The sequence below is a fragment of the Anser anser genome (assembly GCF_964211835.1).
Source record: "Anser anser genome assembly, chromosome: 1".
Classification (NCBI taxonomy): domain Eukaryota; kingdom Metazoa; phylum Chordata; class Aves; order Anseriformes; family Anatidae; genus Anser; species Anser anser.
In genome coordinates, this window is record NC_139720.1 from 56,561,726 (window position 1) to 56,575,892 (window position 14,167).

Consider the following 14,167-nt stretch of genomic DNA (forward strand, 5'->3'; position numbering starts at 1 on the left):
CCCACTCCTCACTTGCTCAGCTGCACCTGCACAAGAAAAGAATAGGGCCTTCCTCGTTCTTGGTGAAAGTAAAAATGGACTTGGACACAACTAATAAATAAAACAGGTTTAATCATAAACATTGTACATATTTAGAGATGGAGGGGAGACATGGTCAGAAAGTTGCTGTCCTGGCCATGGGGATAAAAGAACAGTGTATTTTACCACTTGATATACAGTACCAGTGAAGGGTGGAGCTGATAAATGAATATGGGATTTTGAGTCCCAGCGGCTAATTTTCACAGACAACCATCATTCCTGGTTTCCTGTCAAATTACAGCATGAACTAGCTCACAGCTCTGACCAGGGCACAGCAAGGCAGACACAGCCAAAAACAGAATTTGAGGGGGAGGGAACGACAAGGTACCTGAAAGCGATTCTGAGGTATACAAACCATACATACACTGCTGTTGTGTACACTCCTGGGGCCGTGTTTGCCCACAGTAATGCATGCACACCTCTTGTTCCAGTCAGAGAGAGTGGCAGGCTTACATCTAAGGAATACACGTGGCTATGAGGGCATACAGAAACATGTCAAACAACAAAGCCAGAAGCAGGACAGGGAGAGAGCTGAAGACATGGAAGCCTGGACTGGGCTGAGGAAGGGAAGAAGTGAATGATGGCCTCAGATTTATCCAGTTCAGCTCTGTTTGGACAGCCAGCACAAAGCTTCACTTCTGGAGGACTTCTGCAGTGCAAAGGTTTCCATCAAAGCAACCTTTATCAGACAACAGGGAAAAACAATGAACAAAATGATTAGAGGTATGTTAACAGAAGAAATGTGATGGAGCTGGTCTCAGACCAAGAGCCTACAATTCAGTTCCTAATTCTGGAGGAAAACCAAGTCCTGCCTTTAAAGTGGTATAAGCCAACGTATGGATCTGGTCACTCTTGGCTGATAGAGGCAGAGGGAAGGAGCCATTGCTCTGGTGGCCAGCAGGCAAAGGGTGCCATCTGTACTACGATACTCGGAGTCGGTGTGGCTGCCTTGAGAAACTATCACACCAGGCTTGCAAAGCATTCAAATGTATTGGCTTTTTGCAGAACAATTTCACTTTCAATCAATGTACAGATTACATAGCTTTACAGATGGGAAACAACTTTCACTTCTAAAAAGTAGACACTGTTTTGATATCAAGCACACTTGCCACCTGATTTTGCTAAGAACCCACCCCCAGACAATAAAAAAAGCAAATCCCAAATAAAATCTATAATACAAAAACAACATTCATGTCAATGTCAAATGGTAGCTGTCCCAGCAAACGTAAAATCAAGACTCTCTTAATGCAGGTCCCCTCAGAAGCACGGTAGAGTCAAGTGTCCATACATAGAGTCTGCTCCCAATCTGGGAAACCTCGGTAAGACTGTTGCCCTTTGAAATGCAAGTCCCATTTTTTTAAAGGAGTGCTCCTCACATGCATGCACACAGACACACGCACAAAAACACACACACACAGACGTAACCTCCTTTCTCTTAGCAAGTGCTGCACACGGGGTAACTGCTAATGCCTTCTGTGCATTTTTGACCTATTTCCTTTGTGAAGATGAGGTTGAAATTTCTTTACTTTTCAAGTCTCTGTTCTTTAGACAAAAAGGGGAATGCAGATGAACTACCTCACAAAGACAGAGAAATGCACTCTCAGACATATGTTTTTTCCCCAGATGTTTACAAGGATGATGTTATTTACATTCATGACTCAGCAGAATCCACAGGAAGAGTTGTCGTTGTTCTGTGTTGGGTGTTCTCCACGAGCCTCGTGAGCTCATCCTGTGCTTCCACAGACCATTTTCTTTAAGGCACTGCATGCGGATGATGACTTCTGCCAGAAGGGGCAAACCTTCTTCACTGGATAGTGCATTTCTCCCTCTCTCTTGACTGACCTTCCCTGAGAACTTTCGATTTGATGTACTTCAGATCGCTGTTGACACTTGGCCGGCGAGCAAAAGGAGAGATCATACCGTAGGCATCCATGTCCTTGACTCGTCGCATCCGGAAGGACTTCTGTTGGAAGGTGTCACCATACTGGATGGAGATTTTCCTGTGCAGGGCAGGGCTCATCTCATGAGGTAGCTTGGCCATGCTGAAGAGAACATAGAACATCTCATCCACGTTGGTGTTCTTCTTGGCTGAAACTTCAAAGTAAGCACAGTTTTCATCGCTGGAGACAAGGTTCTCGCCTTCATCCGAGCGCACTTTGCGGTAGATTTCACTGTGGTCATTTTTGTTGCCACAGATCACCATGGGGAGGTCAGCTGATTCCTTAGTCTTGTTCTTCAGGCAGGATTTCACCTCCAGGATCTGTTTCTGGAGTCTCTTGACCTCATCAAAGGATTCCCTGTTATCCAAGCTGAATACCAGGATGAAAACATCCCCTGCAATTGAAAAATGAAAATGTAAATGTTTGTTCATCACAACCTGTGTTGGAGGAGAAAATTTTAAAAAAGCAGTAGATTTATTTGCCATCTCCTCCCTGTATTTTTTTTTTTTTTGGTGCAGTCCTTCTGAATCTGTTCGCTCTGCTGTACTTCAGTTCCAGTTCTTCTAATCCAACTCCCCACTCCTTTCTGTAGTGCTATGGAAAAGGCTTATGGCTTTGATGTTACTTCAGCCATATCTGATTATGTGCTCCTTGGTTCCACTGGACTTGCAGGTTATTGCCCATTTGTACTCTCTTTTGTAAACAAGTTTCTATCCAACTCTGCTGCATTGCTTTCCTTTTTCTTCCTTTCATCTATATGTGTAAAACACAGCCTTTTCTGACACCAGGAAGAGTGGAGAACTAGTAACCACTCAACCTTGGCCTTTTGATTATACAATACAGAAGCAACACCTGAACAGAAGATTTATAGCTACTCAGTCCCAAATGACTAAGAGAGGAATGAGAAGTTTCCCAATGTTCACTACTCTACTGCCATTTCATTTGCACAAGAGAAATAGACCATGGAAAAAAAGGAAATATATAAATGACACAGATCCCCTGGCATTTCCTTTTGACATTTCCTGACTTAAAATTTCTTTTGCAAAATATAAAATAACACAAATCATTGCCTGTTGAATGACAGTCATGTCAAAAGTGCTAAGAGAGATTTCAGGGACAAAAGCTCACATCTGCACCCCTGAAACTGGCCCTAGGACCTCAGCGAATGCAAATGCTAGCGTGGTCTGATGTGAACATCATGTTTCACTGGCTAGCTAGAAGGTGAGATAGCAGATCCAGGAGGTAGGTTTATTGTGAGCTGTGGCTGAACTGTCACTTTCATAGGTTAAGAACACATCTTAGCTCACAAATGGAACTGCTTGACAATGAGGACGTATAAAATGAGTCCACCATTTTCTCTCTTTAACTCATTTGATTAACCATAGACTTAGGAGAAAGGGTAAGAGAGATTTTTTACTGGAATATCAAATCAAGAAAATCAGGTTGGAACTTTTAGGGGAAAAAAAAAGAGCTTTTCTTGGTTTGAATTCCCTGCCTATACATTTTACATTTGCTTTTCACCGCTTGTGTCTTATAATGACACGCTTGTTTTGTCCCTTGCTGCTCTTTATTGCCCACGAGGTTTTATTCAACCATTCATTTGTGACTGCAGTAAGAAAATATGTTGTAGGAGGGGGAGGTAGCAGAGGAGAGAAATAAACTAGGGGGAAATCTTGATTTCAGACCTTCACCCAGTGGACTTCTCCTCTGTGGCTAATGCACTCCCTATAGCGTAAGAAGCATACCATCCAGGAAATATCTCCCTAGAGAAGTGCATCTTGCAATGAAACCCCACAGTCCATTTAGCTACCTCCCAAATGCATCTTATCCCCAAGAAACTGTCAAATCCAGGCTACAGTTTTCAAGCTACTGCCTGTCATGATGGTCTTTCACCCACTGTTCCCTCTCTGCAAACTTCCCCCCCCCTCCACTTTCTCACCTGTCAGGATGGAAAGCCTCCTCATAGCAGGGAAAGGGTGATTCCCTGAGGTGTCCAGGATGTCCAGCTGGTACATATCTCCCCGGATGTTGTAGACCTTGCGGTGAAAATCCTCTATGGTGGGAGTGTACTGGTCCTCAAACCGGCCATTGAGAAAGCGTGAGACAATGGAGCTTTTCCCCACCCTGGAGGCTCCCAGCACTACCATGCGGTACGAATTCTTGGCTGGCACATTTAGGTTGCAGTTTCCAGTGGACATAGTCTTCATCATTGCTTGGACCTGGAGGAGGGAATGGCAAAGTTGGAGGAAAGACCAGAAACTAGATGAAGGACGTTGAAGCACAGCTCTGTGCCACAAGTTGGTCAGAGTGCTCTGGATGAGTCTGTGATGTAAAGCAGAATATCTGGTCCTGGCTAGCAGATCAACAGCCTTAACAGAAATCTTCTCACTGGAAATGGCTTCATTTCTTTAGTCTCATTTCCAGGGAGTGATTTTTATTTAATTTTTTTCTTTTAAAGTCATATCAAAATGAAGGCATTTATACTGCAGATAGCATATTTTAGAACTGTAATTTGCTATTTCACTTAAACATTAAGGGCTAATTTTGTCAGCTGTACTTCAACTTGGACACCAGGTTCCTTCCCACCATCTGCGTCACTTACACATTACCAGATTTTTCAGCAGAGCTTGGTTCTCTGTCAGATGCATAAACATAGAGATCAGGGGTCAGATTTCCCAATATACTGCACCCACTGAGGCTACCATCAGATTTCCCAATATACTGTATCCACTGCAGCTACCAGTTAGGATCTAGACCACTTCATTTGGTTGCCTAAATAGGAGCATCTCACAGTATTCATTTTCTGACATCAACTGAAAGTCAGAGAGAAATAGGAACCGTGCTTGACACCCGTGGAAGGTAGACATCTCAGTAATTTTAAATAGCTGGTCCCATACAGCCTACAGTGCTGATGCAGGGAGTTTGTGCTACAAAATTGCATCGAGTAGTGATAAATTCTAAGATCTGTGCCTTCGGTGACCTTTTAGAAACCAGAATTTATTCTAGCTAGTTGGACTGGTGGCTTGTGAACTCCCTGCCAACAAGCTATCAGCATTGCAGTTATCACTGCCTTGCAGCAGCATGGCCAGCAATGGACAGAGTTGCAGAAATGTAGATTTCGTGGGAGTTTTGCACATACACAGCTGTTATGGGTATCACAGTCATTGAGGATGTAAGTACAGGCTGGGAAAAGGACGAAGGACAGCCATCTTAAATAACTATCTGACAGGATTTCCAACCCCTGACAGGTAAAATGAGTCTTAAGACCTTGGCGATCCCATTTTGACATAGCACCCAGATGCAAGAAACTTTGATAGGAAAAAAAAAAAAAAAAAAGAGGGTTGCACAGACATTTTACACGTACCGGTTCAAATACATTGTGCGCTGAAAGGAAAAATACAACCCCAGTGTGGGGAAAGCTAGCCATTAAAACAAAGAAAGCACATTTTGGACAGAGTTTATTTTGGTTACTAGGATCTTATTAAAGAATAATCAAGTTCCCACTGTGCCGTTTATTTAACTTAGGTGTTGTTTATTTAATATTAAAATTCGAGTACTTTATGTACACTGAAAGATCATTTCTGGGTCCAGATCTGGATTCCTATCTTTCCCTTGAGTGAATTTTATCTCCCAAGCTTTTATGCAGCTGACACTTATCTCAGTCAAGAGCTTAAAATCTTTTACTTTGTTTAACATGCACTAAGCACCAAAGCAGAAGTGAAGATACGGCCACTGCTAAATAAAGAAGTCTCTGGAATTCAGATCCAGCATCATTACAAGCTCTGTGTTATAGCCCGAGGCAACAGCAAAACATGGCTATTTATTATTATTGCTCTCATTTGCTGCACGCTAACAGCACATTCATCCCTATATAAAGCATGGAGGAAAACACAGTGCTTTCCTCAGAGTGTCTTAGGCTGAATTATATACAGAGGGCAGGGATGGACAATGTTAGAGGCAGACAGTAATGTCAGATTATAACTTTGGATGGGCACACATACACACACATAGAGGTACGGTGCTGTTGGGATCGCTGTGGCACGAGTGACAGCAAGGAGCACACTGTTTTGGACCAGACTTTTCTTTAGAACGGGACCCATCTCCAATATTGCAGGAACGCCAATTTTCATCTCTGAAATAACAGTGCCACATAGAGTGGCTCTGTCCTCTCCTCCATAGCACTCCAACGCTGTCCTGCATCCATGGGCCAGACAAACGGAAACAGAGCTGCCCTGGGGCAATCCCTTTCACCCTCTCAGGCTATATTTAGCTGACAGAGAAAAGCAAGGAGATGGATTTTTTGGGAAAAACCACAAAGCTCTCTACAGCCCGGGTTCAGGACTTAGGAGTCAGCTCCTTGGACTGGGGTGAACTGGTGTGGAGGGCAGGCAGGCTGTGGTGGGTCGCACCTGCTGGAGAGACGTCTCGCCCAGCATTGTGGGGCAGCATCAGGGGTGAGCATGGTCTTGCCTTTTAAGCAAGTGCCTTCTACATCCAGACGTGCACGCCGGGGGACCCGATCCTGTCTGAATCCCTCCTGTCTGACAGGTAACCACCGAGCTGCTGGTGATCAGAGAAACTCCCATCGTGCAGCAAGGGAGCGGGACTGGGTCCCTGCAGCTACTTGGAGGGCTGGTTTGGCACTTTGAGGGCAAAAGACACTTCTGTCTGCCTCTTGGAAATGAACGCTACTGCCTTGGACCTCAGCTAATGCCACTGGACACCAAATGCCTTGGAGGAGGGATTGTCACCATGGCATCTCTGGTCCCTAAATCACACTGCCTCCCTCCCACATCAAAGGCAAAACCCTAACTGCAGACACTCTCGTTTCAGGACGCTCTGCCCCAAGGATGTGTATGCACTGAGGAGGAGGAAGGGGTGTAAGAACATGCAAATTTTAATGATTAAATAGTCACTCTATGCTGTCCTCGCTCTGCCTGTCAAGGCATTCGGTCAAGAGGACTCCTGTGCTTTCCTGGCTGCCTTTTATTTGACAAAGAGCCTAAAGATGCTTTTCAACACTTTGATTCTTGGAGTTTCTACTCATCTCAGCCCCTCTGCTGCAAATCTGACTCAGAGCATGCTGTTGAACCGGGAGCTTATGTATGTATTTCGTGCTCTCTTCTTATCCCCCCACTCCACTTTGACCCTGGTTCAGTGCAATTTTTCTTCTTTCCTCCTCAGGAAAGGAAAGAAACTTCAGCCCTCACTCCCAGCACAGGCACTCATACATTGAAAAAAGATTAAAGACACAAGAAAAGAAATAGAAAGGGACCACATGTTCATGTACTAAATAAAGCAAAATCAATCAGAAGAGCATGAAGAGACAAACAACCTCCAGCTGGCTTTAATCTACATCTTTTCCTTCCAGTTTATTAAATGCTTAAGCATAGATTAATTCCCAGTGGTACCTTTTGCTTTATGCACTGGCTCGATGGCAGAAACTTTGCATTAGTATTTTATAGTGGTACAGAGCATAGGGATTTCAAAACGTCATAGAAATGCAGGCAGCGTTATCTCCACTTAATAAAGGGAAAGGCTCATACGCCCATAGAGAGCTGAAACAGCTGTCCAATATCAGCATTAAACCCCATTTCTTTGGATTCCCTATATCTTCTTCTAACTGCTCACCACTGCTGCCTATTTCGTGGGCACACATTGGAACAAATGACAAGGCACCTGCTTTTGCACGCTCAGAAGAGCGCTTGTCTGAATTCCAGCGAGGTGCTGACAGATTTGGTCCTGAGCACCCGGAGAGGGCTATCTGAGGAAGACAGTCTTCGTTCAACCTGCCTACAGCTTTTCCACCTTAGCTCTCCAGCCTCCCATCAGGGGATGCATGACATCTGGCTATCCTTCCTACAACTCCCCATCCATGAACAGACTTCCCAAGTACCTCTCTTGCACTCCACGGTCTTTAGCTACGGTCTGTGTTTCTGTTTGCCATCCAAATATAATTCACTGCATCCAGCTAAAAAGAACACAGGCAGATGCAAGCTGTATCGTGCATAACAGACCTGTCACTTCTTAGTCACTGCTAGTACCCTCTCAGTTCTCATGCACACCAAAATCACTCCTGCGGGATGTTTGTTTCCTACTTTCATCCCAAACTCTTTGCTGCTTTCTTACCTCTCTTTCCTTGGAGGAGCAGTCCTGGGTCTTGGTGAAGTCCAGTGAAGTTGATAGTTTTAATCAGAGGCGGCTGCTGCTGTAAAAAGGCTGCGGTTCTCTGGATCCCACGTCTCTTGCTCAGAGCTCACTTCTTCACCAGTATTTCCTAGGAACTTAGCAGGAATGGGAGGGACCGCAGGGCTCCAGAGGACGTCCCCCCATGGATGGCAATGACTAGATCAGGCGACCGACGAGGACTAAAGAAGAGTCTCCAAACCAGTGGCAGCTTTTCCCCTTGCTGAGATGAGCTCTTCTCCTCCCAGCCTCAGTTGAAGAAAAGGAAAGGCAGGGTCTCTCCCTCTCCCACCGGCTCTTCTGGCCGGGTGTGCTTCGCAGGCTCTGCTGGGGGCAGGGGTTCTCTGGAGAGACACTTGGTCGTGCAGGGGCGTGGGGGCATCCACCTGGCTCACCCTGCTGCAGTGCCACCTCTGACCCTATGGGGAAAATGAATGAGGACAGGGAAGTTGTCTATGGCGAGCCTACGTTTCCCCAGGTCTTGCCTGGCACAACCCCTCTCCCCCCCAGGAGCTTCTTTTCTTCTGACCTGAGATCGGTTTTACAACGTTCTCTTGCCAGGATGGAAGGGGCTTTTCTTTACGTTTGCCAATTAAAGTCTTCCCTCTTCCCTCCCTGCCTTTCTCTCCCTGGCTCTCGCAACTACTGGCAAATTGCAGATTTTCCTTCTGTAGGACTCACAGATAATTGGCTCAACTCCTCCCTTGAAGTCAGTGTCAGACACAGGGGAAGGAGGGGTGCTGAGGGGGTGGGATTTTGTGCCTATTGAAAAAATCTTTTTTTTTTTTCCTTCTTTCAGCAGAAAGTTCGCATGCATTCCAGACTGCACATTCCCCTTCTTCCCACCAGAGACCTGTACGTATGCATGTGTGGGGAGCAAGTTAGTGTACGTGTACGAGAGGCACAGACTTCAGTTACTTTGCAAGCTGTAAATTCATAAGCTGTTTCTAAAGGCTGCTTCTGTACTCCAGAGCTGATATTTTCTGCTAGGCAGAAGTGGACTGACTCATTTCCCAAGTAGGGGCTTTCTGTCCAGCATTGCTGTAATTATTTTGCTGTATGGAATACAGTCCCCTTTTCCCTCAACCTTGATGACGTTGTGTTGGGATTGCTGGTTTGATTAAGAAATAGGGATAATGTGCAACTGCTACTGTTTCATTAATATTTAAATAAGCTACGGCTAATAAAAATGTAAAAAAAAAAAAAAGGTCAAGCACACTGAAAGTGTGGGGGACTGAGGCAGACAAACAAGAGAAACGAAGAGAAGATAGGTTGAATTCAGGCAGTTTGCTCTACCCTCAGTGAAAAATGGTGTTTGCAATTTATTTGATCACTCATTGACTCTAATTTTTCTCCTTTTTTGAGCTTAAGTAATAGTTTAGATCTACAAGTCTATTTCAAAAGATTTCAGAAAGATTTGAAATGAAGTAGTTTTGCATTGCCCACTTAAAACTCCTAATCAGAAAAAAAAAAAAAAAAAAGAAAAACACACTAAGATTTTCGAGATATTTTGACAATTAAAAAAAAAAAATCAGAAGGGATGCATGATCTCCCAAACCTGAATATAGTTTCAAGTCTCTCAAAATTCGCTCTCACTTTTTCTTTAAGCATATTTGCTCTTTGAAGGAAAAAAATCTCCAACTACATTGTCTATTTTTTCTTAAGACCCCCCACCACAAGAATTCCTGCAGTTTTGGTGGAATTCTTTAGATTCTTTACTTCTGGGAAACAGCAGCTCCTGGCTTCCTTCTTGTATAGACAGCTTTAAATTTGGGAAGGAAGAGCACTTCTTGGCACAGCATGGCTGAAATACTGCCAGCTTCTTCCAAGAGGCAGTGAACTGGTAACGGGGCATGACCTGAACTCAGCTCTTTTTAGACCACAGCACCAGGACTCTTTAGTCAGCTCCTGAGTCTTTTCTTTTTGGCACAAAGTAGAGGAGAATTTTTATGGCTCAGACAAATTTTTTAAAGTAAAATATGATGCTTTTCATCCCTAAATCATTTGTTCACATCAAACCTGGACCAAAAGCTGTCATCTTTGGTGGCCGGTCAACAGTTTGTGTAGCTTAGATCCAAACAAAATGATCAGCATGCTGGTATCTTTGCCATGGGAGGAATTGCTGCTGGCAAAATTAGCATAGAAGTCAAATCCCATAGTGTTACAGAAAATAAACTCTTTCATCCCTATAGCTTACACAAATGTATCAGTTCTCTGCCAAAAAGAAAGAAGAGTAGTCATCCTAGAGACCATCTCATCAGCCTGGAATCTCAGCCTACTCAAGCTCTTTTGTAAACCAAATGCAAAACTCTTGCCTAGCTGGCTTCACCAAGCCCGTACGCCCACTCAGCTGTCTTCTCCAGCATTTAAACTAGCCAATGGATTTCCTCAAATTGTATCAGAAAAGAATGGGAACGTTCTTACCTCGGCACCTTGGCTTTATTTGATCTCTCAGCAATCGGCTAGTAAAATAATAAATTACTTTTGAAGTAAGCCTTTGAAAGATAATTGCTTACTATGAGCCTTCAGAGGCTTGAGATGTTGCTGTAGCTTTGTTGTTGGGTATTTTTTCTTCCTGCTGTGCTCAGGAACTGACAAAAGGCCAGGACTTCCTTTGGGGCTCAAAAATCCACGCTTTTCCCATGACTTCCTGAGGGTCCCTGGTGGAGAAGTCAGGCTAATTCTCTGTACCTGCCCCCACTGGAGAAGCAGGGATGGCAGCAAATCATTGCTTCTAGGGTAGTAAAGGAGACAAATGAATCAGTGTCAAAGCCATTGCCAAAACAAGAGAAAAATTTCCCAATCTCAGCGGTTTTCTCTGGTTAGTCAGGGACCATCAGCCTTTCTTAGGGCTTACAGATATTTACCAATTTAAAAGTCAGGCACACAATGAATTATGCTCTGGAGGCATTTCTCCCTCCTACACCTCCAGTACATAAAGAAAGCCTAGATGAGTTTTTTTATGCGGCTAATGCCATCTCAGAGAGTTGCAGGCTGTGGCTGCGGAGAACCACCACGACTACTGGGGGCTGCATCTGCCTGGCTGGGTGGCATGGGGCATGGCAGTAGTGTGGTCCTCCCATCTGTGTGATGGGCAAGAGAAGCAGAAAGTGTAGCAGATGAGTTATGTCAACTGGATATCATGAAATAACTCAAAGCAAATGGCCTTGCTGGTGCAGCTACAGCTCCCTCCCCTCTGATGAGAAGTGAGCTCCTGGGGGCACACACGCTGACCCCCCAGCACCAGGATCTGGGGCAGCGTGGGCTCCTGGGGCTGAGATGTCACCATCCAGAGTCATTTACAACTTCTGCAGCTCCAGGTGCTGGCCGCAGCTGGCGGTGGAGATTGCTGTGATGGGCTGATGCAGCAGGACCAATCTGTTTCTCTCCACCTTAAGGAAAATGACAGAAGTGACAATCACATGCCGTTCGGCTCTGGTCAGAATTAGTTCAAGACAAAAGATGTTCTCCGGCTTTTGTCTCCTCTTCAAAAGCAAATGCAACAGAGATTAAATATTTAAACCAGCTTTTCTCTCTCTTTTCCCATTCATTTTCACTCTGCTCATTATTCAGTAAAGCAGGCTCATTTTTCCACCCCCTCACCTTCCCTCCCTCCCTCCCACATTCATTTCTCCTGCGTGGTGCCCCTCCCTTCAAGAGATGCTGGAAAGTTAGTGTTCAGGAGCCTGTAAGCTGCAGGTACCAAGTCATATTCTGAACAGCACGTAGATGGGCAGACACAAATATTACTGCCCCTGCATTACCTGTACCCCCTGGGCATTTAAACTCAGCGAAGTGCTCTCCGGGGGAAATATGGGGACAAGGAAAATAAGTAATGATCATCAGTTGTGAGTGAGAGCAGTAACACTTAGGAGAATACAGCTGGAGGAGGCACGCATTTGAGAAAATGGTGGTCTGGCTAGTATTATTGTTCCCTTCACAGCATCTGTGTTTGACTCTGTAGTTTCTCAGCATCCCAGGGTGCAAAATGGGTTAATAATATTTACTGAGATCCCTGCAAAATGGAAAAGCATTGCTTAGCTGGTGACATCCAAGTCACCTCTTATTTTCTGCATTTGCTATGAATCATTTTTTTAATTACATTTTAATGAAATATTTTTCAGAAAAGACTTCTGGGCTTCCTTCTTTCCTTTTGCCACTAAGGACCCAGCACGTCCAGATTTGCTCACCAGACATGCACACATCCTTTCAATTTCATTCTGCCATTGAAACTTTTTAAAACTTTCCCCATCTTTAAGAAATGTGCTTTTAAAAAAGCAAGATTAGGGGTGGGAAAAAACAAAAACAAACAACAAAACAAGATTCAGTATTGCTTGTAACACAGGGAAAAATAATGATGAATGTAATAATTAATTTCTGTATGCTCAGCAAGTACCAAGGGGGTTGGTGTGCAGTCTCCCAGGCCCAGCTGGAGGAAGAGCCACCCCACAACACCTGCCCGTGCTGGAGGACAAGTCATGCACTCACCTGACGATGACTACAGGGTGCCGTGTCAGCCTTCTGGGAAGCAGTGGGCGTAGGGAGAAATCACGATGTCAGTCCCCGTTCAGCACCCTGTCTCACCGGGTGCTGCTGGACCCTGTGTCCGGGCAGATAACAGCACAGCTGGGAGCCAGCCCACTCACGTCTCTCCCGCTGAATGATGCTAGTAGGAAGGGGTCATTCAGCAGGACCCCAAGGCTCTCCTCTGGATGACACCATCACCGTGCTTCCAAAATATATAGAGAAAGGACCCTCTGGGGGACTTTTCTATGGCTGTGCCCTCACTGCTGCTATTTGGCACCCCGAGAAATACACTTATTTCTCCCTCGTCTGTCCTGACCCTCTTACCAGGGTTGATGATTGTCTCCAGAAGACTTTTACCTGTGGTGGGAATACAAAATACAAAAGAGAGCAGAGGGGGAGGAGGAGTTGGGGAAGATGAAGAGGCCCGGGGAGGAGAGGCCTGCATGCCTTCACAGCAAACCCTCTGATCAGAAGCACAGCGAAGGCTTATTAGATACAGCTGAAAACAAGGACAAAACAAATGGCACAGAAACAAGAGGAGATGCATGAAAAATGCATGAAATGGAGACCGACAAGCCTGAGCCCTCTGCAGCACACGTGATGCTACCTGTCACCAGTTATTCTGTTTTGGTCTCCATTCAGAAATGGCAGTTACAAGTCTGGCTCTGGCCCCTGTACCTGGGATCAACTGGGTCCATATAAACACTCCAATTCAGAAGCCCTCCTCGCTTTGCAATCTGTGGCATGCAAAAATCATTTCTCTAAGGATCTGGTTCCTCACTTCTTTTCATATTGCACCATACCCTCCATCTACACCTGCCCCTTGAGGAACTACAGGGATGTGCTTCCGAACTGTGCAAGTACGAAGACGTCTTATTTAGTCGCCTCCCCTGGAGCTTCATGGTGGAAGCAGCTTTATATCTTCTCTGCAGGTTTTGTTTGGCTCTAGGCTTCACTGGGGTTACTTTCAGAAGAACAACAGCAACCTGCTTATGACCAGTATGAATTCGGGCACTGTGTCCCCTGAACAGGATTAATTGTTGCTCTGCCCTCCTCTATCTAGCAGGCCGGTCCTGTGCTAGAGCCTGAGCAATTACAGTAGTCGTTCTTTTTTTACTACAGCTTTCATTAAAAAAAAAAAAAAAAAAGGAAGTTTGGGGGATTGAAAAATGTCTTATTCGTTTGATCTAAGAGATATCATACACCTTTATTTATAATCAAAGGAAGCCAGTGAATGAGAATAATTCCATAGTGAAGAACAGGTGAGAATGACAGGTTGTTCTTTTATATTTCTTTTTGTTCTTGTTCAGTTTTCCTCTCTCAGAGGACTGCAATCATGTACTCAAGATCCTAAGTGAAATCCATTATAATAATAATAATGCTAATACTATGTACTCTTGGTGTAAGTTCTGCTAATACCTCCGCACACTCTGCAA

General features: G+C 44.7%; 1 protein-coding gene across 3 annotated transcripts; it reads right to left on the bottom strand.

Annotated features, from left to right (window-relative positions):
* Positions 1–1,049: 1,049 nt before the first annotated feature.
* RASD2 (RASD family member 2) lies at positions 1,050–13,543 on the bottom strand. 3 transcript variants are annotated; one of them, XM_083830030.1, is made up of 5 exons: positions 12,693–13,543; positions 10,721–11,596; positions 8,148–8,623; positions 3,958–4,237; positions 1,050–2,412 (listed from the first exon to the last, which is right to left on the bottom strand). In XM_083830030.1, the coding sequence occupies exons 4-5, from the start codon at positions 4,226–4,228 to the stop codon at positions 1,883–1,885; spliced, it is 801 nt and encodes a 266-aa protein (XP_083686156.1). In that variant the 5' UTR covers positions 4,229–4,237; positions 8,148–8,623; positions 10,721–11,596; positions 12,693–13,543; the 3' UTR covers positions 1,050–1,882. The 3 variants fall into 3 exon arrangements, with proteins under 3 accessions (XP_083686156.1, XP_083686157.1, XP_083686158.1); XM_083830031.1 differs by lacking the exon at positions 12,693–13,543 and having other exon boundaries at positions 10,721–11,815; XM_083830032.1 differs by lacking the exons at positions 10,721–11,596; positions 12,693–13,543 and adding an exon at positions 8,734–9,098.
* Between the last annotated feature and the right edge of the window lie 624 nt (positions 13,544–14,167).

Coding starts and splice junctions, on each gene's coding strand:
- RASD2 (XM_083830030.1), bottom strand. CDS start 4,228: ATGATGAAGACTATGTCCACTGGAAACTGCAACCTAAATGTGCCAGCC. Junction 2,413..3,957: donor GAGGCTTTCCATCCTGACAG/GTGAGAAAGTGG, acceptor TTTCAATTGCAG/GGGATGTTTTCATCCTGGTA.